Here is a 25,000-nt window from a genome sequence, read left to right on the forward strand (position 1 = left end):
ATCTCCCCGTTGTCATTTGACAGTTGATTTATTTCATAGAAGCTTCGCTATAAATTATGTAGAAAAGTAATCTGGTGTCCTGTTTACCTAAGTGCCATATTTACCTGGGAAGTCTGATGGAAGAAAAGGCTTTTCAAAATCATAGATATATTTCATGCATATTTACACAAATTGCAACCACTTTTATTGCTGTACATTCCTCCGATCATTTGTGAGAGAAAATATATGAGAAACAGATATGCCGGGTAGGTGTCAGTATGCGTACACATACATTTCAAAGATGTAATAAGCTGTCAAAACTTTTCCAGTTTTATAGATTCCGTAAATAATTACCCTCTTGTGTCTATAACAAAACAAGTAATCACTCCTACAAACACCTATGATAATGCACTAAAAGACTTTTGGATAAATACGTTCTGTCACTTTGCTTGTGAGTAAAGAAAATAATTTGAGTGAGGAACTCTCGATGCTGGATGAGAAGCTTATGTTTTGATGTCACCATTGCCTTCATGATGCAACAGCATCCTTCATTAGGATGCGATTGACTTTTTAATTAATAAATGGACAAACAATATATTTATAAAATGGCTCTTAAACATAGAATGTTTTCATTTATACGCAAATGCAATGTCAGCACGGAATTGAAGCAAAAATATTGAAATATTGAAGAAATATCTGGATAATCAAAACCAAATCAATGATCTATTTTTCCTTTTTACGCCTTATTGAAAGGAGGACCACCTCTCTCTCTCTTTGTCAGAAATTTACCAAGAAAACTAAATTGTCAACTGTGCAAAGTTAAATTGCCTTTCCTTGATTAGCAAATGTCATTCTTTGTGATGACTAGCACCGGAGAAGGATAATACTCAGCGATTCTGTTATTTTTATGAATGTCTGGGTCAAATCAGGAAATTCTTTTGTACAAATTTCTATTTACAAATGTTTTTAAATCTCACTTCTTCCTGACTCTGAGTATGGGTTTGGTAACCCCGATATTCACAGAGTCTTTACATAAAATGAGCAAAGCCATGTAGACAATAATATTTACTTTTACATAGTTTTCTAGAATATATATAGGCCTAAGGATGACATTAACTGTCTTAGGCTACTCATTATTATTCTAATAATGCTCCATAACTATGAATATAGACAGACGTTTGACTTAATGCCACTCAAAAGCTGCAACAAATTACGAAAGAGCAAAGTGCTGACATTGGCCTCTGAGGGATGAGTTAGTTCGGTACAGTGTCTACAAACTTTGATGTCGCACGCAATTCACAAAAGTCATCCGTAGCGTTTAAGGTTCCCAGAAACAAAGGAAAGCAAAGAGACTTCCTAGATTGCAGTTTTCTTTTGTCTCTAAAGTAAACAAACGCCTTTTCACTTCATAAGAAAAATTCTATTTTGCTGTAATGAAGAATTTTACTATGTCAAAAAATGTCACTTTGGCTTTTCGAAGAATCTACAGTGCTTCAAACGAATGTTAGTCTCACGTTTGGAAGAATCTTCACTGCGTCAAAATAAAATCCAGTGCATAGAATCCTCACTACTTCTAGTATGTTCTTCTGCTCACACTGCCTCTAAAAATATCGTTTTACCTTTTCGAAGAATCTTCACTGCTTCAAATGAAATGTTCTTCTGCTCTAAAAATATCTCTTCGTCTTGTCCAAGAATTTTCCCTGCTTCAGAAACTGTCGTCTTGCGTTCACGAGAAATCTTCAGTGCTTCTAAATAATGCTGCTTTGCCTTTTTGAAAAATCTTCACTGCACCTTAGAAGCCGTTTTGTTTTTTCCAAGAATACTCACAGCTTCTAAAACGGAAAACAAGAAACACGTTATTTTTCCACAAAATGTTACACTGCCTTGGTGAGAAAAGTTTGCTGCTCGAAGAAAATATAATTTTTCTTTTCCCCAAAATCACTTTTCTGATCTCCACTGCTTCAACAATGTTACGTGGTTGTTGATTTTAACTCTTATTTAAAAAAAAAATGTCTCTTTGTCATTTATAGAAGTAACTTCACTTTGATCACTAGTTCTACAGGGGAAACAATTATATGCTCATTCCCAGATCGAGATACTCTGAGTTTAATAACGACATCCACACATACCTTCGGACATATCTAACAGGTACAGTATATTTAAGATTCCTTGGGGACCTGAATAACAAATTCATAACAAATAACAAATAACGAACCTTCAGGCTAGAGACAAAATTAATTTTCCACCGCTACAGCGTGAGGTCATCGCCTGACTCTAAAGAATTCATCTTGCATTAGTTCTTCAGCATCTTCAGTACACAAAAATATTTAGCAGTACGTTAAGTATTACTTGTGCCGTTAAATTGGTTATATATATATATATATATATATATTATAGCCTGTTTGTACAGCTTAGAAAGAAACTAAACTACGAAGTAGCTAAATATTTTCCTCTATGGCTCTAAAAGGTGCAGTTTTGGAGCCTCAGTATGGCAATCGAGTGTAGGTTTCATAAAGATATGCAAAATGAAGCTACACATAAAGCGAGAGAGAGAGAGAGAGAGAGAGAGAGAGAGAGAGAGAGAGAGAGAGAGAGAGAGAGAGAGAGAGAGAGAGAGAGAGAAGGGGGTTTTCGTGAATTAAGAAGTAAAATGTTGATTGTCACATGGAAAGGACTATAATAACTTTCCCTACAAACTCAAAACAGAAAATTGACAACAAATTATAGCAGAAAATAAAACTTATGAGCATCTGAGCCTCCTTGGTCATCCGAGTCGTCGTATCATTAAGCATAATTATTCTGCTTAACAGAAATCGCATTGGTTTCTTAGTACTGAAAGTTGTTTGTAGATAAACGATCGTGTTTTGTTATCATGTTTGTCTCCACGAATCACATACATCTGCATTCATACCTGACGGGCAACCATTGACCCCATAAGCCAGAAAGCAAAACTGATACATTAGCGAGTAGACCCCGTAAGGGGGTATTGCCATCAGTGCGCCTCATGCGGTGCACTGTAGGCTTTACTGAAGGTTCTTTACAGCATCCCTTCGGCCCTTAGCTGCAACCCCTTTCATTCCTTTTACTATACCTCCATTCATATTCTCTTTCTTCCATCCAACTTTCCATCATTTCCTAGTGCAACTGTGAGGTTTTAATCCTGTTACACCTTCTAAACCTTTTCACTGTCAATTTCCGTTTCAGTGCTGAATGATCTCATAGGTCCCAGTGCTTGGCCTTTGGCCTAAATTCTATATTCTATTCTATTCCATAGACGAGTAATGTGGAAGCTTCTACTTATTACAGTACACTGTATTATTTATGACATTTTGTTTTTATTATTATGATATTTTGAAAGGAAACAAACAACATAATGACGAGTTAAAGTTATAAAGGAAAGGCTTGCAAGCTTTTAAGGAAACCCGCTTAGTTTTCGTAGATAAAGAGAAGAGAAGTTTCACTTAACAGTCACAGTCACATTGACAGAGCTGCCCTTGACTGTATAACGAAAAACGGTGCATGGTTCCACCTAATTTCATAATTTTTAAAAGAACAATAATTATCACCGGCTTACAGTAACATCCATAAATGTAAAGCAGTCTTCAGAGTTATTATATTTGGTGAAAAAACAGGGAACAGTAAATACTACGTGAGAATAGAGAATAGAATAGAATATAGAATTTAGGCCAAATGCTAAGTGCTGGGACCTATGAGGTAAAAAAGTTTGAAAGCTGTAACAGGAGGAAAACCTCGCGGTCGCACTGTGAATCAGTTGTTAGGACAGGGTGGAAAGTAAGATGGAATAAAGAATACGAACGGAGGTACGGTAAAATGAAAGAAAGGGGTTGCAGTTAGGGGTCGAAGGGATGCTGCAAAGAACCTTAAGCAACGCCACCGGTGCAACAACATGCGGTGCACTGACGGCACTACCTTCCTACGAGGAATACAATGTGAGGAATAGCTGGAAATATCCCAGGAGAAAAGTGAAAGTAAAGTACGTCGGCTAAGTTAGTTAATAAGGGACTGGAAATGTTGAGTTGCGTCCAGAAAATATAAGAAAAGAAGTTATACAAATTGGAAATGGATCGCTTGTTGCTAAATTCATACGGAAATAAACTTTGTATTTTGAACAATAAACTGAAAATTAAAAGGAAAAATGATTATTCAGAAAAGATTCACAAAAATTATCAGATACAAATCAGGACAAATTTCTGGTGACGAGAGAATCCACGAAATATATGAACAGAAGTTAAATTGATTTTACATATTTATTAAATAGAATGATGGTCATGAATTAGAGGTCAGGTGAAAGAGAGAAGAATAATCTTATTTGACGTTTCATTTCTGTTAACTCCATTTCATTATCTTTCTTTTGACTGATGTTACGTTTAAATAATAATATGATGATTATTTCACAAGGCCAAGATTATCATTTAACCAAGAAATCCACACAACAGCCTTTTTCTAGGTGAATTTCATATACCTTTCTCTTTTTATAATTCTTGTTTTCAGGGAATAATACATTTATTGAAACACAGGTAAAAGCTATTGAAGATAATTAAATGGATGTGGATTTTAAAAGTAAAGTCCCTGGGTGCCATCCATGTCTTTTTTATTCTTTCATCTCCATGTCGATAAATCTTGCTTTCGGATAAAAAATAAATTATATATGTTTTGACGGGGTACTGTAGTGAAAATGCAATAAAAAGATAAACTGTAGGTACGAACAGAAAAAATGTATATCATATAGGCAAACAAAAAAAAAAAAAAAATCCTGCTATGCCAACGGCGAGAATATTTCACTTGCCCAGGCGTGGCGAGGGAATACTGATGAAGAAGAATGCTTTCCAATTTTGCTCCGCGAGAGAGAATTTCCCGCCTTGGAAGATGGCAGCTATGCTGATGAAGCATTCGTGTAGCTGACTGTATTGAAATAAGCGTTATAATTCTCTGCCGCGTTTCTTTTTAGTTTATAGGAATGGCATAACGAGGTAGTGCTTTTATAGATGGTGTGGAGGTGGGGAAGGCTGAGCTCGCTTTGCGTAGTTGGAATGCCTCGTCTTTTTCAACGACTTGCAGTACATGACGAGAGATTTTCAGAATCGTCCAGGATTAACATCCCCCCTAAAGTTTCTTTATTTTACTCTTAATTATAAACAATTCTTGAAGGAGGGAAATTATAAATGGATAATGAAGTTAGAAAACTGAACGGAAAAAATCCACAAGGATTATTTTTTTTACACAGAGGTTTTCGCACGTAAAATAATACCGAGTGGATAGCTTGATGACATGGCTCTACAAATCAAAGCTGATTGTGCTGGTTCGAGTCTGTTCTACTGAGAGTAAAAGCTAAAGAGTTGGACTGAACAGAGGCGCAACGCACAAATAAACAAGTAAATGACGAGAAAAATGCCGCCAACTTGTCTCGGACAAGTTTTTATAAGTAGATGTTAAAGCAACAGGAAAACCAGCAAATTTGCAAATTTCATATATTCATTGGAATTCTTTGTATAAGAAGCGACGATGGTTCGTGGACAGCACATCATTTAATTTATATATGTTCTTTTCTTGTCATAAGTCGTTCCCTTGTATAATAACTTTAAATTAAGGACAAATACAATAGTGAGTTCCTGGTTTACTGATAATGACAATCAAAATTTTTAGGCATGTTTGTTTTATTAGAAAAGTCCATCATTACGAATACCATGGTATAACTGTGTCGTCACCTTTGTAATAGGTTTTATCATTGTTTTTAAAGTTATTATTTGTCGTGGTATGGAAAGTCTGGTTGTGTTTGTTAAGAAAATTGCTGTAAAGGAGATTGTGAAAAGGATATACAGTCAGCAAGCCTGGAATCTTTTAATCGGGACAGATTTATTTAAATTTTGATTCCAATAAATAAAATCATGAAAAATCGAGTATATGCAGCTAACTTACATACATATTTCATGCATATACTCTTATACATACACACATATTTATATCCATAAACATCGCGACTCGTCCGAGACAAAGTTGAGATAGTTTTGGCTATTGCTGACTCAGAGCGAAGTGTCACCATGTCGCCTCTATCCATTCAGCTCCGGTTAGAAGACAGAAGGGTCCCTTGGTCCTGGGACTTTCAACTCAACGTTTTTTCAGAAAAGGTTGAAAATTACGATGCCTGCAGAAATAATAGACAATCATAAACTGAGAAGAGGTGGGAAACGATGAATTCTTGATGTGAATGGGATTGCACATCGCAGGCGATGCTCAAGGAGGACTCAGATGAAGAATCTATATTAACCATGACTAGAGGAAGTGTCAAGTTTAGCCAGAAAATGAAGGACAACGCGGTTCAAAGCTACCGCCATCCCTTTGTAGCCTATGGAAGGAACAAAAGGTTAAGTATACCTTAGTTTAACCTGACCACTGAGCTGATTAAGGAACAGGGATGCTTTTACGTTACAAGCAACATTGAAGGATCCAGTAATGAAGTAACAGGCAATAACGAGCGCCTCGTAATACGCTCGAAAACACACATTCACGATATCAATACTCTTTTCTGAATAGAAATAAAGTAAAAAAAATGCATAGCTGATTTTTAGCGCATAAGTAGTACCGTCGTCTCGGCTACTGTACACCTTGCAATGTTAATAACTCAAAACTTCGTCTACCTGAGTAATAATATCAAAGAGTTTCTTATGACATTATTTTCAAACTATGTATTAACTTTATTTCCCCTAAAACAGCATTAGTTATTTCCTTCATACAACAAAGAAATATTTACTCGTCACCAATATGGTAGAGAGAGTAAAAACGAAAAATGTAGACACTACAGCGACTTAAAGTTATGGTCGTCTCACTACTGGCGATATTTACCATTTTATGAATAAATGTGTATATCGTTTAACACTTTCGTTTTAGAAAAAAGCTTTGCATACAGTCAAGATAATACTGTGATAACATAACATCCACGATCACTAACATTTAACAACTGCACACAGAGAAGCCAGGCACAGCGTTATAACATACTAGACACCTTGACAAAAAAAAAAAAAAAAAAAGGAAAAAAGGTCATTTTCAAATACTGGTTTGCAGACTGCTGACAACACGCACCAGAAGATTTTTCTTCTGCTTCTGTGAGGTGTTGGTAGACTGAAGGTACACGTCACTGTAGTAACATCACGCGGATAAAGATTCAGCGTGACAGCTCCAGTGATTTACATATCACGTCAATGAAATGAGTTTTCAGGTCATTCAAAAAATGTATCCTGAGTACTGGTGACATTTCAAATTGGCAGTACAGTAGGTCTGTAAGATATCCGCTACCTAGAAGGGAAAAATAATTTCTTCATTATGAGCACTCAGATTTATCACCACTGTTAAAAAGGAAGAAAATGTTCACTGAACCTCGCTGAGTACTCATTGAAAACAACGTTCTTTATCAGTGTCCTAAAATCACAACAAGTATCCTCTCGTTGGCAAGATCTATGTCAAAGAGTAGGAAGCACGCAGGAAGAGTAGTGAATGTGAAGACGAGTTGCCGATGAGCCCGCTTACATGGTGAAGAGTTTCGTATGGGGCGACATATACATGATGCCGAAGGTAGTGCTGATGGTCGCGATTATGAAGATCCACAACAGGAACCTGAAAGAAGAAGAAGAATCACACACTATAGCAGAATGTAAACAGAGAATCATTCATTATAAAAGGAGTTATTTTTCTGTTTAAGCAGATATATTGACCAGGTTTTACGGTATTCATCTGGCAGACATCATAAATTCTGAAAATAGGATCACCAGCCATCTTCAATTTTGTATTTCAGGAAAAAATTTGAAAAGACAACTTTATGAACAAGATGCAGTAACCTATCTGTTCCTGGGGTTATCGACCGTCATGCAAAATCAGTATTGACCTGCAGAGAGGATCGTCTTACCTAATATTTCTTCTGATATTTAGAACGAGAAAGAAGAAACCATAACAAAATGGCGAGATATTTCGCTTAGCGATTGCTCTTATGTGCATCTAAACAACTAAGCAGTAAAGCAAGAGGCATATTGCGTTCAATTCTTGGAAGTAAGCAGATTTCCTCATCAGCAGCAACTGAGATATACTACACTGGAAGTGAAGTTATGATAAACTAAAGCAAAGAATATCAACAAGATAATCATTCATTTATGATAATCATTGATGCTGTTGTTGAAAGTCATCACTGATCGTATATTGTAAGCAGCCAATGATACTGTTTTGCTGTAATTAAGTAATTAATAATACTAAAATTGTTTTGGATTATTTCATCATCGGCGAAAGCATGGAAGACAGAGAATACAACCTGCGTGGTAGATCAAGTTGAGAGGCTGAATATACTGTACATTCCACTCGAACATTCAAAATTATGGGCTCTCTCTCTCTCTCTCTCTCTCTCTCTCTCTCTCTCTCTCTCTCTCTCTCTCTCTCAAGCATGCGCGCACACAGTTCTCTCATAAATAAAACATAAGAACGATAAAAATGTCCTTTGCAAACAATTTACACACACTTGCAAGAACGCAGTTATACCTTGTATGATATTAATTGAATGCACCATACTGGCAATAGATTTAGAAAAATAAAAAATTGGTTCAAGCAAGCACCGATTCTCTTCGCGATAGGGCCTTCTGTATAGAGAGCTTAGCCAACTCTTCCACATGGAAAACGAGCTTTAAAAGGAGATTCAATTTAATGGAAGCCGAATCGTATATAAGTATAATGATTAGAAGTATGCCATTTTTTAAATTATAGATGGTATAATGATCTTCACCTGGTATTCCAAAAAACAGCGATATTAATTGATCTATATTTAAAAATTTTACTGTTGATTTGTAAAGGAAAAGACAGTAATTCATGCCGTGAAACATTCCTCATAAAATATCTGTATAAGGAGCAAGCAAATGTAGGTAATGATGCAAAAATGTTACTCAGACGAATTTTTTGTAAAGTGAAAAGAAAGTTCTTTCTAGTTTCTTGATCAAGACTCACAAATGTTACATACCTGTCTGGCAGATAAGTTTCACAGTTCATGCCTACTATAATCATGCAAGCGTGTTTATATATATATATATATATATATATATATATATATATATATATATATATATATATATATATATATATATATATATATATATACATACGCACATGTATGTATGTCCGTAAGTATGTATGCATGCATATATGTATGTATGTACTGTGTGTATGTATGTATGCATGTGTAGGTATGGCTACTCATTGAATACAATCTGATAAGCGTAGCCGCATTCATCCTGTAACTCCCTTGAATAATACACATTATATACATAAATACTTATAAGTATATATATATATATATATTATATAATATATATATAATATATATATATATATATATATATATATATATATATATATATATATATATATATGTATATATATATTATATGTGTGTGTATGTGTGCGTGTGTGTAAAAAAAAAAAAGGGATCACAAAACAACACCAAAAGCGACCTCCGTACCACGAAGGGAAGGGGAACTGAACGTGCAAGTTACCTATGAGCAAGAAGGTGCAAACAGACTGCGGGCGGGGTGGGAACGCATAACGAATCTGATGATTTGTTGGGGTTGTTTTTTTTTTTGTTGAGGGGAGGTTGGTGTGAGGGGGTGTAGGGGGAGGAGGAGGAGGAGGAGGAGGTGCGCGTCAGACAGTGAAGAGTTTAGTGTGAGGAGACTTGTAGAGTATTCCGAAAGTCGAAGCGATGGTGGCAACGATGAACACCCAGAGCAGGAACCTTCGGAAACATTCTGAGTTAGATCTCTTTCTCTCGTTCATCACGTGAGAAATTAGAAATAGCAGCAGTGAATAAATGAGTAGTTGTCTTTCTATGCTCCAAAGGCTATATTGTTTATAAGAACAAAAATCGTGATTATAGTAATCACCATGAAGACACTACAAGTAAATGCTGGAGCAATCTCATATTCTAAAGGGAAAATTGTGCGTTACAAATAAAAAACAAAAAGCTGTTATCAATGCATAATGAGTTTCTTGTTTAATTGTACTTGTCACTACAAAAAAAACACTCATTTATGAAATGAGTCAGATATATCTCCATTTTCTGAAGGGAAAGTTATATTTGAAATAGGCTATTTTGTGTTTACATGACCAAAACCATAATTTGTGCATTAGGGAGTTATTTGTACATTTCTTTTTTTGATATATCTTTTTAGAAGCAATAATCATTACACATCAGATCTATTTATTCATTTCCTGAAAAATTATTATTTGCAAAGGATATTACGAAGGAAATAGAAACACCAATATCCAGCTGTTAGGAGTGGATGTTTGGCAAAAGGAAAACCTTAATGAGGAAAATAGCGTTCGAAAAGTTCTGTGTTTGAAGCGTAAAATATTAATATAATTTTCATTTCTGAATATAGTAAGTGGCCGCGTGAGGTGGGTAACTATGGGGGATAAAACAATAAATTTTAAAAAATCCACTGAATAATCACGTGATTTTTTTTATCATAGGTAACATTCAAAGCAGCGAGTTGATTACGACCAACGTGGACAGAACATCGGCCAAAGGCAATAAAAAATAAATACTACAGTAAAACTCCTGCAGTGACATTGATTGACAGACATCATAAACATTAAATGGACAAAGATAAAGTGATACAGATATCTAAACAGTCGAGTAAGTAGTTTCATACATTATTATTTGTGGGAAATAAAGAGGGCAAATGAAAGCCAAAATGGATAGATAGATGTATAGATAGATAGATAAGAAACGTGAAAAACGCAAATATAGCCATGCACAGACAACCAATAACATAGTGACAAGTGAAGAAAAAACCAGATATATTGAGAAATAATCATACGTTGATGCAAACACATAGAGCCATCAAAGGTTAGAGGTAAAAATTACTGAGTACATAGACATACACACAGAAGCAAATAGAAACGGAGAGAGAAAGAGAGAGAGAAGAGAGAGAGAGAGAGAGAGAGAGAGAGAGAGAGAGAGAGAGAGAGAGAGAGAGAGAACATTTGCATTAAGAATAAGCTTGTAGCAAATTACCGCGAAAAGAGATTAAGATGTTAAAAATAATTATCGTCTCGTAGAATGCTGGAAGACTTAAAAGGTAAAGTCAGCCATTTCATTCGTCTGGGAAAGAAAAAATGATTTTTCCATACAGGTGCTTACATTTTCAAGTCAAATTCGTTTTGCAGTTTTCTACTTGTAAATTTTAGTCTTGTGGTTCAGGGACTTTCTGCTGAAGCATTCTGTCTATCATTTTTTATTTTTATCGTGATTCTTACAGACTTCGCTATTTCATGGGGCAATCTGTCTTTTTTTTTTTTTTTTTTTTTTTTACCCAGGTAACACTTGCAATTCCATTTCATTTTGTTTTCCTTATCCGGAATAAGAAGTAAGTCTATATATATATATATATATATATATATATATATATATATATATATATATATATATATATATACATATATATATATATATATATATATATATATATATATATATATATATATATATATATATATATATATGTGTGTGTGTGTGTGTGTGTGTGTGTGTGTGTGTGTGTGTGTGTGTGTATGTTTGCCTGTATGTATGAATGTATGTGTATGTGTATATATAAGTAAAGTTTTGACTCACATTGGGATCAGAACCCAGGTCTATCAACTGAAAGGCAAAGGCGCTGCCAGCAGATTCACCTGATGTGAGTCAGAAATTTATTTTTGTTCCACACGTGACGTGATTGGGTATATTGTATATATATATATTTAGATAAAAATATATATATATATATATATATATATATATATATATATATATATATATATATATATATATATATATATATATATATATGTATCTAAGGCTTCGTTTCATTCTGAGGTGGCGATCTTTCTTAGGTGACCGGACAAAGTCTACCAACAAAAGTATAGTGAACATTTTGATGCAACACACCGATGACTAGAGAGTTATCTGTATAAATTTTTATGAAAGATTCATATAACAATTATGAATTTTTACAAGCCGCAGGCGTTCCCAAGCTTTTATGTTTTATTGTTTCTAGAACAACACGTTACTTCTGTTATGTCCAATGGATATTTTCTACTGTGTTACATTCCAATTTACTACAATTTCCTGTTTAGTCTTCATCATAGGTGCATTTAGAAATGATTGGAAATAGTCAACATATGCACAAAACTGTGTAAGTTTTCACACTTTTCTCTATATAGCTTCACATTAAATCGGAAACAGAAAAAGAAACAAAAGAAATAAGAGCATATTGCAGTAACAGAGGCTTCTAGCGATGATGCAGAAACATACTATGTTATGAATTATCAAAGGTAAAATTTCCCCAATAAAAAATCAGGAAAAAAATCCTGATGATTTAATGAATTAATTGGATTCTTTGTACAGAAATGGTACGGCAGTTACTCATACATTTCTTTCTAAATTCGATGCATAAATGTTTTTCTATTAATTTATTACATGAATATATGCCTTTTCACATTTTTTTGAGTGGAATACGTTTAGAGATATTTCATGGTTGAACGGGTAACTTGTTCGCTCTCACAAAACTTATTTATTCAGTCTTCGTCCAGAGTTAGGCGATGCTTCTGACATGAATGGTTTCAAAAAGCCTGAATTATGATCTCATGTAATGGATGGGATCTGTAAGCTTATGACTGATATTTTGTGGATGTTTTTTGGAAGTTCGCTCAGATATATATACGTATACATATATATGGACACGTGTTTGTCAATATCGATAAACAGTGTTGTAGAGAGACAATGTGAAATAAGCGTGATGTGAGTAAAAATTGAAATAGGAACATACAAAATGAGAAGTAAAAACCTTGAGCAAGACATGGGCCTTCAATACAATGTATATATATATATATATATATATATATATATATATATATATATATATATATATATATATATATATATATAAATATATTTATATATGTATGTAGTATAAATGCATATCTATATATTTACATACACAAACATATATATATATATATATATATATATATATATATATATATATATATATATATATATATATATATACAGTATATATCGTGGCCGAAGGCCCATGTCTTACTCAAGGTTTTCATTTCTCATTTTGTATATTCCTAATTCTATTTTTACTCAAATTACGCTTATTCCACGCTGTCTCTCTACAACACCTGTATATTTACCTGTTTCTCGATGTTGACAAACACGTGTCCACCAGACACCATTCATTTTAGGAGGTCAATTTCCTGACCCGTTTTGTTCAACTCCCCGGTCTAATTTCCGTAGACTTCTTCACCTATAATTCCATAGCTCCAGTTTTCTTGCTGGATAACCGAGCAGGTCTAGTGCATTGTCTAGAGAAACCTCTCGTGTAGTGGAGTGATCAACAGTCCTTAAGTATACTACTAACACCCTCTGTCATGTTAGCAGGTGTGGAGAAAGTGTATGGACGAGAGATGTTGAACCGTAAAAAATCCATTTGCCTTCTGTTCTGGGAATCAGTTGTTGCATTGGGAGCGATTACTATGAAATTCTAAATTTCAATTGCACTGGAGTATTCATATAGTTATTATTCCCAATGGTATGATGTCAAAGTCAAGTAACATCGTTTGACTTTCTCACTAATACAGAATACTGTACACCATGAAAAACTTGTAATACAACATAAAATATGATTTATATGGATTATCAGTAGTATGTTTTACACTTTTTCACATATGCTATGCTGTATTACAAATTTCCATTATAAAATTATTTCTCCAATAGTGAAAATTTGAAATTAATTGTGTTGCTGATCACATCCTTAGGAATAATAACTAAAGAAATATTTTCTGCAATGAGTTTGTTTGGAATTATAGCTCTGATTTTTTCTGTAAGTAACTGGTATTGGAAAATAATGGGAAGGAGTAATTAAAAGAATAATTAATGTTAAGATTCTGTTTGCTCTGAAGACTTGAAAACAACCAAATGCACCCATCAATAAACCATTAATTAATTTGTCGTTACAACCCCTCTCATGAAACGGCCATTGATTGTCGCTAGACCATTAACATAAATCTCACCTATCGACGACTAGGGCGACCTGTTGCCACTCCAGCTTAATGGTGTCCCTCCTGTCTTGCTCCGCCAGGCGTATTTCATTTTTCTCTATAGTCTGGTACACCTTGTTCAGTACCCGGATGAAATGGCGCTCGAAGGTGTCGATCCCGATGTGGGCGGACGGACAAGTAGCCGCGTGGGCGGTGCCGTGGAGGCTACCCCCAGTGGCAAGTCTGCGGAGAGGAGAGCGGAAAGGGTTAATTGAAAAAGATTCATTCTTGACGGGAACGAAGTAATTTTTATCATCATCATTTTATTTCATAGTTATTTTAGCTTTGGTACTGACATCTAGAATGACATACATGAACACAACAAGATTGTTTGCTTCTTGATAAATTAATGTAATGAATCTAACGGACATAAATGCTCACACATACCAGCGTATAATTTTGAATGCATTTTTACCTTTATTCGTTGATGTTAATAAAATCTAACCAAAGAAGAAATGAAACAGCAAAAGTGTCTATTTTGTACACTTTGGTACTTGAAGCGAGGATGAAGTAAACGAAAACAATATGCATATATTTACTACCTGATTAATAAATGTAATCATTTTCACATATAAAAATGCATATTTGAAAATACACATACCAGCTTGTAAATTGAAATGTATTTTTAACTATCCTGATAGATATTTGGAAAATCTTAATCTTAGAAAACGAAGCAAAAAAACGGGGATATTTACATTACGACATAACTATAGTTTCACGATCCTATTAGATTAGAGAGAAATTGTTCTAGGTTTTAGGTCATTACCTGACCTTATTTACCTTCGGACACTGTGACGTCGAAGAGACTCCTGACTGTTAAGTGTAAAAAAAAGTGAAAGAAAATAGAATAAAAATAAGAAAAAAATCAATAGCAATGATGAAAATGAAATTCTTAGCTAATACATAAATGATCAGACTGATAAACAATTGAATAAAAAGGTGTGATAGAGAAATGCATATATATTTATATCTAAATCTATATACCTATCATTTATATATATAATATATAAATATATATATATATATATATATATATATATATATATATATATATACATACATATATGTGTATATGTATAAATGTATATATATAATATATATATATGTATAAATGTATATATATATATGTATATATATAATATAAACATGTATATATATATATATATATATAATATAGACATATATATATATATATATATATATATATATATATATATATATATATATATATATATATATATATATATATATATATATATATATATATATATATATATATGTATGTATGTATGTATGTATGTATGTATGTATGTGTGTGCGTGTAAGTGTAGATGGATTTGAGCAAGCATAGTCGTGTTAGTGAGTGGAAATGAACATAATGCTGTTAAAAGACTATATCTTAAATACAAAAGTAAAGAGGCATGGCGTGAAAAATAAACCAGGAACTTCACATATAACAAAAATTAAATAATTTAAAATAAGCAAAGAAAATATTTTAAAAAAATTATATTTAACAGTGTACTTAAGAAAACAATTTCCTGTTACTAAACAGTAAAATAATACACAGATCAGTGGAATGAAAATATTAACCAAGATAATAGGATGTAAATATTAACCAAGGTAATAGGATACAAATATTAGCTAAGCTAATAAGACACAAAAACACGAGACAAAGAAGAGTAATCAATATTACCTTCTGAAAGCCGGTGGAACGGAAGATGGCACATCCGAACTAAACGAACAGAAGTAAGGAGAGTGTTTATAAAATTACATAAAATAAGTTATCAAGCAGAAAATACTATGAAGGAGAGGATATAAACACCACACACAGGCACACCTACACACATACATGTATACATACATACATACATGCATATATATATGTATGTATGTATATATATATATGTTTACATATATGTGTGTTTAAATATTGAACAAACAATTTACATCGATTTCATTTAAATTGGGATTTACTTACACCTATGGGAATTATATAATTGCATTTATCTTGACTAGGATTCGAACCTATACCTTTTTTGTGTTAATATGTGAAGGACAGTGACTGTATCTACTCAGATATTGAGAGAGTAAGCTCTATCATAAGCTTTCTATGTTCATATTTGCCCAGTACTGTTTTTTTTTTACTTTTGTTTCAGACTTTTCACATGGCTGCTTCATGACAAACGCTTGATACACATGTTCACTTTCCGGTCTAAACATAAATTTTACATCTTATCAAGTCTTCTATTTTTTTGTCTAAATCTCTCAGTCAAAATCGTTCCAAGCAACCTTCCCACCCTCCCATGTATTTTTAGCAACATTACACCCCAGTAAACGTTCACTCATAGGATCACCAAGTTTTAAAAACCTATACATCAATTGATGCTTAATGTATATCTGAACATTGTTAAGAAACTTCTCAGTACTTCAAATTAAAGGAGAAAATTGCGTGTAAAAAGGGAGTTTATTGTTGGCTCGTTACTATAGCCTACCCCTAACATGGGAAGGATTCATTATTTCTTATTAAGATATTAATCGTCAGTATCTAGGATATAGAAAGAGTGTTTTTTATTTGAAGAGAATTCAACTAATCGTAGGTCACTTATAGTTCATTTATGAAAAAGAAAAGAGAAATAATTAGAAAGGTTTAAAGGCTTAAAAATTCACTTACGAGAAATAAGTCTCACCTGTGCAAACTCATAACCTGTTCTCTTTTCTAACTTCCAGGGACAAGTATTATTTTACATAGGAAAATTATAAAGGACCAGGAATACAGATTAACTGCGTTAGTAGTTCGAAGATATTTTGTACACCTACAGAAGAGGACCAAAAGCCAGTTATTCAAATGTAAGTTGATAATTTTTTCTTTTCTTAGTTAGATGTAATACTGTGCTTCCTATAGCTAAATCATAAAGTAAAAGGAACACACAACAAATATGACATCATTCGATGGAAGATATCTACACCATCACTACGTTATGTAACAACATATTTTTTTTTTAGCAAAATCTGGAATCATGCTGGAGAAAGTCCCCAGAGGGTCAAGGCCTTTCATCTTGTCGATTTCATTACCTGGATGTTCTCGTCCTCGGATTTCGTTTGGGCGTTTCACTGGGATTACTGGAAAAAGGGGGAAGATGTCGAAAATAAAACAAATGAAAGAGCTCCATGCAAAGAAAAGAAAAATGCTTTTTGTTTTTAATTTGTGGAAATGGCATCAAAATGTTTCGTCGTTAAGACAAACATCCTTCTTCCCAGTTTGTTTTTTCCCTTCTCTCATTTTGATTTTAAATAGCCTTGCAAATCTATGACACCTGAGTGATTCAGTACATTTTGTCAGAGCTGACTGAAAGCGAGGTCGTTTACTGAAGTCAAAGTCTGAAAGAAAGTTTATAATAAGAGTTTTTGAAATAATGTAATGCCATAGATATGTTTTTCCTACAAAAGAAGCATAATAATTGAAATATCTAGCAAATAAAAAATAACTGAGGTGACCTGTAAGGCACAGAATAAAAAATAGCAGATATTGAATTTGACATTATAATCCAAGCATTTACTTTGGATCACCTCTGTTTTTTAGCAATCTGCAGTGAATTTCGGAATTTAATGTCACTAACACATTTCAGCATTTTGGTGTCAGTGACTCACTTTCGTATGAAGTCGTTAAAACTGGTATCTCACCATCAGCTCCTCAATGTTTTATTTTCTGGAATCACTCCTTTTTTAAACTGTCATTCATGGATTACAGTTATCCGCCATAACTCTCTCTTTTAAGTCACGACTATTTTTGAGTAGTTAAATATCAAACGACAAAATATAGTTTTTCAATAAAGATTAAGAAAGGAGTATGCAAATTCATATAACGGTAATATTATATTCAAGTATTTTTCAGTATTTCACTCGTCATAGGATAAATGATTGTGCGTTTTAGGCTATTAAATGAGAGAAAAAGAAAAAATCTAGCAAACTAACATGCATTTAGAGTAACACTACTGTAACGTATAAATATATCATGCAGGTAGCAGTTAATGAGTATTATTACTCTTTTCAATATACATTTACCTTTTCCTGTAATCTCTGCTTCCTTCGTTTCTAAAAAATATCTTCTGATTTCCAGATAATTTGGATTTGTCTGTTATGCATGCTTTATTATCACCATGACTCATTACGCCTATTAATGACTATACCTAAATTTATGTTTATTGCAATGAAGAGTAAAAACAACATAAAATAGCGTAATAAAGAACATAAATATTTGAAGAAGACTAATATCAAATACCAATACCAGGAGAAGGGCATCACAGCCATATCTGAAATACAATACTCATGATTCAGTGGAAGGGAATTGGATCTGGGGGGGACGGGGGTGGGATGAAGGTGGTAGGGTGTCCTTACCTTGAGGGGGTGATACCCCCATTTTCACATTTGACCTCTGGGTCCAGCAGTCGGTCGCTCATCTCCACGTTTCCGCCTGAGCCGTATTCACGGATGCTGCCGTATCCTTCCCCCTAATGGGGAAAGAGAATACGTTGGATGAGAAGACAGATAGCCGGACTAGATAAACAGATCCCTCATGCGGTTACACTCAGGCATTGCTGAAGGTTCTTTGCAGCGTCCCCTCGACGCTAAGCTACCACTCCTTTCATTCCTTTTACTGTGCCTCCGTTTATACTTTCTTTCTTCCATCTTACTTTCCACTCTCTCCAAACAGTATTGTTTCCCAGCGCAGTTTCGAGATTTTCCTCCTATTACTCCTTTCCATTCTATGACAGATGGATACAGAACAAAGCACTGCACAACTATGGAAAGTAATCACGGGAGAGGGAAAGAAGTGGTAAAAGATGTAGAAGAAAGGAAGAGAGAGAGAGAGAGAGAGAGAGAGAGAGAGAGAGAGAGTAAAATGGTTACGTGAGGAGGAGGAGGAGGAGGATCAGTAAGGTTAGTTAGAGCTTCTGAGGAACGAGTTAAGTTTGAGAATAAGAAGGAAAAAGAAGAAGAAGAAAAAGAAGAAAGTCCTCTAAGTCAGAGCAAACGGGAGCTCCTCAGAGCTTAGAGGTTACGAGAGCTGCTCCAAAGTTTGACTTCTAAAGTGAATGGCATCTCGTTTGGGTCTGGATTTCAGTAACAGAGAAAAGAGAAGAAGCACTGATTGCGGGAGGATTAAAAACATAGGAGGAAAAACCCAGGAAAGTAGATAAGAGAAATGCTTAAATTACAGATCCTACGAACGCTGCTAAGACAAAAATAAATAAATAAATAAATAAATAAATAAAATAAAAAATAGTGATAGAAGGAGGAAGAAACATTGACAAAGAAGATTTAGCAGCGCAGAAGGAGAATGTTCGGGCAGTGTAAAAAAAAGATAGATCACAGAAACGTGAGCTATATCGATGATAAGGATACTAAACAAATCTACAAGAATAATTGTATAGGAGGATGATAAGAATAATAGCACTAATAGGGCATTAGGCAAATAAAGCAATCATTCTTTCATTCACTTTAATTATCGCAGTCATTATAACAACGTTACTGATTGTATAAAAATTTCATAATGGCATGAGTCACTAATGTGGTGAAGAAATCCACAGTGGTGAAAGTTAGGGCGTCATTTCAGATTTTTTTTTGTGGGGGCAGGGGAAGACGGTTTGGCCAGCGAAGCGAGCCTAATCAGCTGAGTTTTTTTTTATTTTGAGCTATTTTATGTGTTTTGAAGCCACATGAGCAAGGTATTTCAGGAAAAATTATATACTCCCACTACTACAGTATATGTTTTATCACATCATCACTGGTAGCTAGTAGACAGACGACAGACAAAGATCAAGAAACATAATATTTCTGAGAAATTTTATATATTTATGATTGCACATTTAAAAGAAAACATGCTGTTACTTCTTGGGGCTTGGGGCGTTGAGGGGGCCAAGTTGAGGTCTTGGGGGCGACAACATGGGTTTGAGGGGCAGTTGACCCCCAGCCCCCAAATGACGCCCCTGGTGTAAGTGTAAATGTATTAGGAATGTATATACAAACGAGAGCTTTCGAGAACTTGCTCGATTTAGAAGAGATTCGAGCAGGTTCTCGGAAGCTCTCGTTTATGTATATATTTCAAATATATATACACTTACACCACTGTGGATTTCTTCACCAACGTTACTGATATTGATTACAAAAATTGATAACATTCCCTGTCCATAAACCACTGAATGCGGTTCCCAGTCCCTGCACTTTCCAAAATATGTAGCCGTTTCTGCCCCACATAATTCAGGGCGAGCCAAAAAAACCCGAAAATCCCTCTTGACAATCCGCCGTTGTTCCTCGAGATTTATCACGGAAGAGAATCGGAAACGATTCAGAAGAATTTTAAGACAATGATATGGCGACCTGCTGCGCTCTTACTAAATTACATTAGAAAAAACAGTTATAAAAACGACGGCTGTTGTCTAGGAGGTGTCCTTCATATTTCGAAAGGAAAATTATAAAAATTAACGGAAATGGGGTACGTTATTATAAGTACGCGAGAAGAAATTGGCACACACAAACACACAGAGTTTATCTAGAAAATGGTATAACTAAAATCTAGTCATTCTTTTAAGACTAAGGAATCCGAATTGACAACACCATGCGCATATCTATATATATATATCATCATGAAGCTACAAATGTCGCTTAATATCAAATTCACGCTACCTCTGGAATATCCTCGATGGGGAATTATCACTGAAGGGAATTTATAAGTGACAAATGGATTGGTACTGCCGGGTCGCGATCCCTCGTCACAGATACTTATCCAGCAACTCCAGTCGACGTTCTACCACTGAGCTATCAAGAGAGGAATAAGTCAATGCCGAGTCGACTGTACTTGTTTACCCGTCGTGGTCAGTGGTAGAACGTCGACTGGAGTTGCTGGATAAGTATCTCTGACGAGGGATCGCGACCCTGCAGTACCAATCCATTTATCACTTGTAAATTCTCCTTCGGTGATAATTCCCCATCGGGGATATTCCCGAGGTAGCGTGAATTTGATATTAAGCGACATTTGTCGTTTCATGATTGTATATAAATCACAGTTTGACAACAAATTTCATACATATATATATATATATATATATTATAGTCATATATGTATATATTTTATATTTTTGTTTATATATTCATATACGTATGCATACATACATACATACATACATACATACATACATATGCATATATATATATATATATATATATATATATATATATATATATATATATATATATATATATATATATATATATATATATATATATATAAAACGACTCATTTCTCACCATATGATTAATATTGGTGGTAAACTTATGGCCGTGCCCCCCCATAGGATCAGGTATGTCAAGCCGAATGCACATCATTTTCGCCATGTAACTGAAAACAATTTTCTTGACGAAGCTGGGCACCTCGCGCCCTCTCATGCCTCGGTGATGGATGTTGAGCGTCACTACAGAGAGCCCGGTGGCGAAGCTGACCAAGGAGATGGTGACACCATAATAAAGACCTGTCGGGAGATAATAACAGATTATGCGATGGTGACGTCATGAGGTGGATGGATTAATGATGTCAAGTTTAAGTGTCAATTGTTTTCTTTTTGTAGAATGTAAGAGGTCATACACTTAGTTTTTAATAATTTATTTACATTTTAGCTATTTATTTATTAATCTGCTAATTTATTTTTTCTTTTTTAGTAAGTGATCTCTTGTTTCTGTATTTCCCATTACCTTCTGTTACTTCTTTGGAAGCTTGAATTTCAAGTCAATGGCCCGTGTGGGCTTATTCCATATGGATAGGGTTCATCTTCTGAATAATAATAAGGCTAATAATAATAATGTTAATTGTCGGATTAGCAGTGAGTACGTACATTCAGGGAGATTCAAGTACAGGCAGTATTACAGAAAATATGATGACTAAGTAATAAGTAGAAGTAATTTAACCTTACAAAGGATTATTATCACTAAATGCCTGTCCTACACTGGAATATACAAACAAAAGCTTCCCTTTTTACAAACCAATAAAAATAGCCAGCAATCATCAGAAACAAACCAATCACCAAAAAATAAATATATATATATATATATATATATATATATATATATATATATATATATATATATATATATATATATATATATATATATATAATATATATATTATATATATTATATACATACCAGTAAGCTGTCTTTTATTTAATACTAATACCAGTATATTAACAAAAGCATTTTTATGTTTTTTCCCTCGACTTACCTATGAGCGGGAGTTTTTCCGATGTCGGGGGCATCGATTCCCCAATGACCATGAGGAAGACAGTCATGGAGAGCAGCGTCGTGATGCCCAGCGTCACCTTCTCTCCAGAGTCGCTGGGCATGTAGAAGCTCATCAGAGCGATGCCCGTGATGAGCACGCAAGGCAGAATCAGATTGAACACTGCCGACATAAAAAGACTGAAATAGCATGTGCAATCAGGGACTGATCATTCCAACCAATGATATTAGCCTAGTAACCCAAATAATATGCGGCATTTAATTTTTTTGATATAAATACAGATCAATGATTGTAATAATAAATGAAGTGATTAAGAAAATCTAGTTTCCGGATCTAGAATCGGATCAACGCGGAGAGGTAAACCTGATCAAAAACATAATCGTCTTGGCGTATGTAGTAAATAAAAAATGATCGACAAATAACGAAATGAATAGCTGAGTAAAATGGGAAATCAAATGGGTAAAAGAAAAGCAAATGCAGGATACTATAAGCAAAATTTAGGTACCTGAATGATAAAGCTAAAAGAAAAGATACCGAAGAGGAGCAAAGAAATGTTGACTGCACAAATTTCCCAAGCCTTGAGGTATGCCATATTTTTGCCCGTGCGATCTGTGTAGTTGATGGCAGTTATAGACATTTGTATTAGCTAGTTGTTTTAAGAATATTTTGTTGTTAATTGTCTAAGGACTTTAAGTGCTGGCTTACTGTCCAGAGACTTACGAACAAGTCACCTGTCCAGAGACTTATGTACTGATTAACTGTCCAAAGACTTTTGTATACATAACTGGTCAGAGACTTCTATTATTCACAGTCCAAAGACTAACGTCTTGTTTATTGTGAACAGACGTTTACGTTAGACTCGTATTGCTGACGGCCTAAAGCCCAAAATAATGTTAACCTTAGAAGAATTTATGCACAGTAAACTGTCCAAAACTTATGCAATTCTAACTGTATAGATTTATATATTGTCATCTTTCGAAAGACTTCATGTGTCAGCCGTCCAAAGATTTAGAAATGACTATTGTCGACTCATAAATAATTATTGTCCCAAGACTATCTCGTTGATAACAGTCCAAAGAATTACGTTTTATTAACTATCCTGAGACATATGAATTACTGTCTTTACAAAGACTTATTTATTGTTAAGACTGATTTTTGTCAGTTGACTTTTAAACTGACGTTCTAAAGTCTTGTAAGATTTGTGATGCAAGCAAATGTTCATGTTAAATACATATAATCATGAGGACGCAAATAGATCTGATCATATTGTTCTACATCTTAAATTAGTGTCTCATTTTAATTTTCGTTAAAACATAACTGTTTCAAAGATTATATCGCTCTTCAGAATATTTCAATATTTTTTCAAATCTTTCCCCTTTAGTGGTAAACAGGTCATACGTGGTTACTTTTCCCTTGAAAGAAAGTTGACCAAAAACTAACCTCAGAATGTTCTCAACAACAAAGGCAGGATTGGCAGAGGACCGAGAAATTCATGAAACAAGATGAAAGAACAGGATCTCACCGTAAAATAAAGGTCGTCTCCTTAAAATTATATGGTAGGTGATGTCCGGGTAAGGCGCCTCGCAACAAGAATAGTAGACCACATTTCTCTCCACTATCATGTCGATGAGGTCCCACTCCCCGTTCGTCACGTAGTTGCTGAGGTCTCCCTCCTCCGTCTGGATCACGAGATTCACCTGAAGGAGGACATCGTCAAGTTAGCGAAAGACACTGTCAAGCTGCTGATGTGAAAATTTAGGCCTTTCGAAAGAAGACAACTATCGCTTCTACAGTCACACTTAAACCGCTGAATCTTAGAGAGCCCCTGAGCAGAAGACTTTCGTAATACTAGTCGCCTTATATAAGCACACAGAGGTCTCACCAGCATGACGTTCCATCCCATTCCATACATTGCACCATTCACCTCTAAGTAGCGCTTGAGTTCATGCTTCCCGGATGTCGAGGCCCCTTGTCTACATGTCTCTTGCACGGGATTTATACGCTTTCCTAGTTCTGCTTCTCAATCATTCACTTAAGGAGTATACTAGGGGTTTAAAAATTCGTTTGCTCTTAGTAATTGTAGCCGTAATAAAGGAAACTACGACTGAGGGATAGATGGAGCATAACAATGTTACTGAAGCATTAGAAAATTATTCCATTGATATTTCAGACTTTGCACTGGTTTAAACAAATGAAGGTCAATAATTATTCAAATTTTCATTTATGTTGTGAATGAATTGACATCTCACATAAGAGAATGGTGTCCAGAGACTAGGTCAGTGATGCACAACAAAAATAAAAAATGATTAGGAATTTACCAACAATTTAGGTCAATTATCTACTGATACTCAGTAAAGAGATGATGGAAAGAAAAACAGGAGAATAAATGATTATTTTTTTGCAAAGTATTGGAAAACAAAAAGGTAGAGAGAGAGAGAGAGAGAGAGAGAGAGAGAGAGAGAGAGAGAGAGAGAGAGAGAGAAACTAGAATACTATGAAACAGCTTTTATAAGGCAGTTTGCATAATTTTATAGCTGGAAGTAGCAACTCTAAGCTGATAAAAAAGAAGTATGATATAGATATGTAGCCTGTGTT

General features: G+C 34.4%; 1 protein-coding gene across 2 annotated transcripts in view; it reads right to left on the bottom strand.

Moving 5' to 3' along the window:
- Positions 1 to 4,438: 4,438 nt before the first annotated feature.
- Positions 4,439 to 25,000, bottom strand: part of LOC136832671 (neuronal acetylcholine receptor subunit alpha-10-like) — a 415,833-nt gene continuing 395,271 nt past the window's right edge. Inside the window, exons 7-12 of one of the 2 annotated variants that reach the window (XM_067094006.1) lie at positions 23,928 to 24,102; positions 22,388 to 22,567; positions 21,421 to 21,641; positions 18,511 to 18,623; positions 14,089 to 14,298; positions 4,439 to 7,608 (exon numbers count right to left, since the gene is read on the bottom strand). In XM_067094006.1, coding sequence (XP_066950107.1) covers positions 7,518 to 7,608; positions 14,089 to 14,298; positions 18,511 to 18,623; positions 21,421 to 21,641; positions 22,388 to 22,567; positions 23,928 to 24,102 — 990 coding nt within the window. In that variant the 3' untranslated portion in view covers positions 4,439 to 7,517. Of the gene's footprint in view, positions 7,609 to 9,499; positions 9,761 to 14,088; positions 14,299 to 18,510; positions 18,624 to 21,420; positions 21,642 to 22,387; positions 22,568 to 23,927; positions 24,103 to 25,000 lie in introns of those variants that run through there. The other variant, XM_067094017.1, reaches the window with a different exon arrangement.

This window comes from Macrobrachium rosenbergii, chromosome 4 (assembly GCF_040412425.1).
Source record: "Macrobrachium rosenbergii isolate ZJJX-2024 chromosome 4, ASM4041242v1, whole genome shotgun sequence".
NCBI lineage: Eukaryota > Metazoa > Arthropoda > Malacostraca > Decapoda > Palaemonidae > Macrobrachium > Macrobrachium rosenbergii.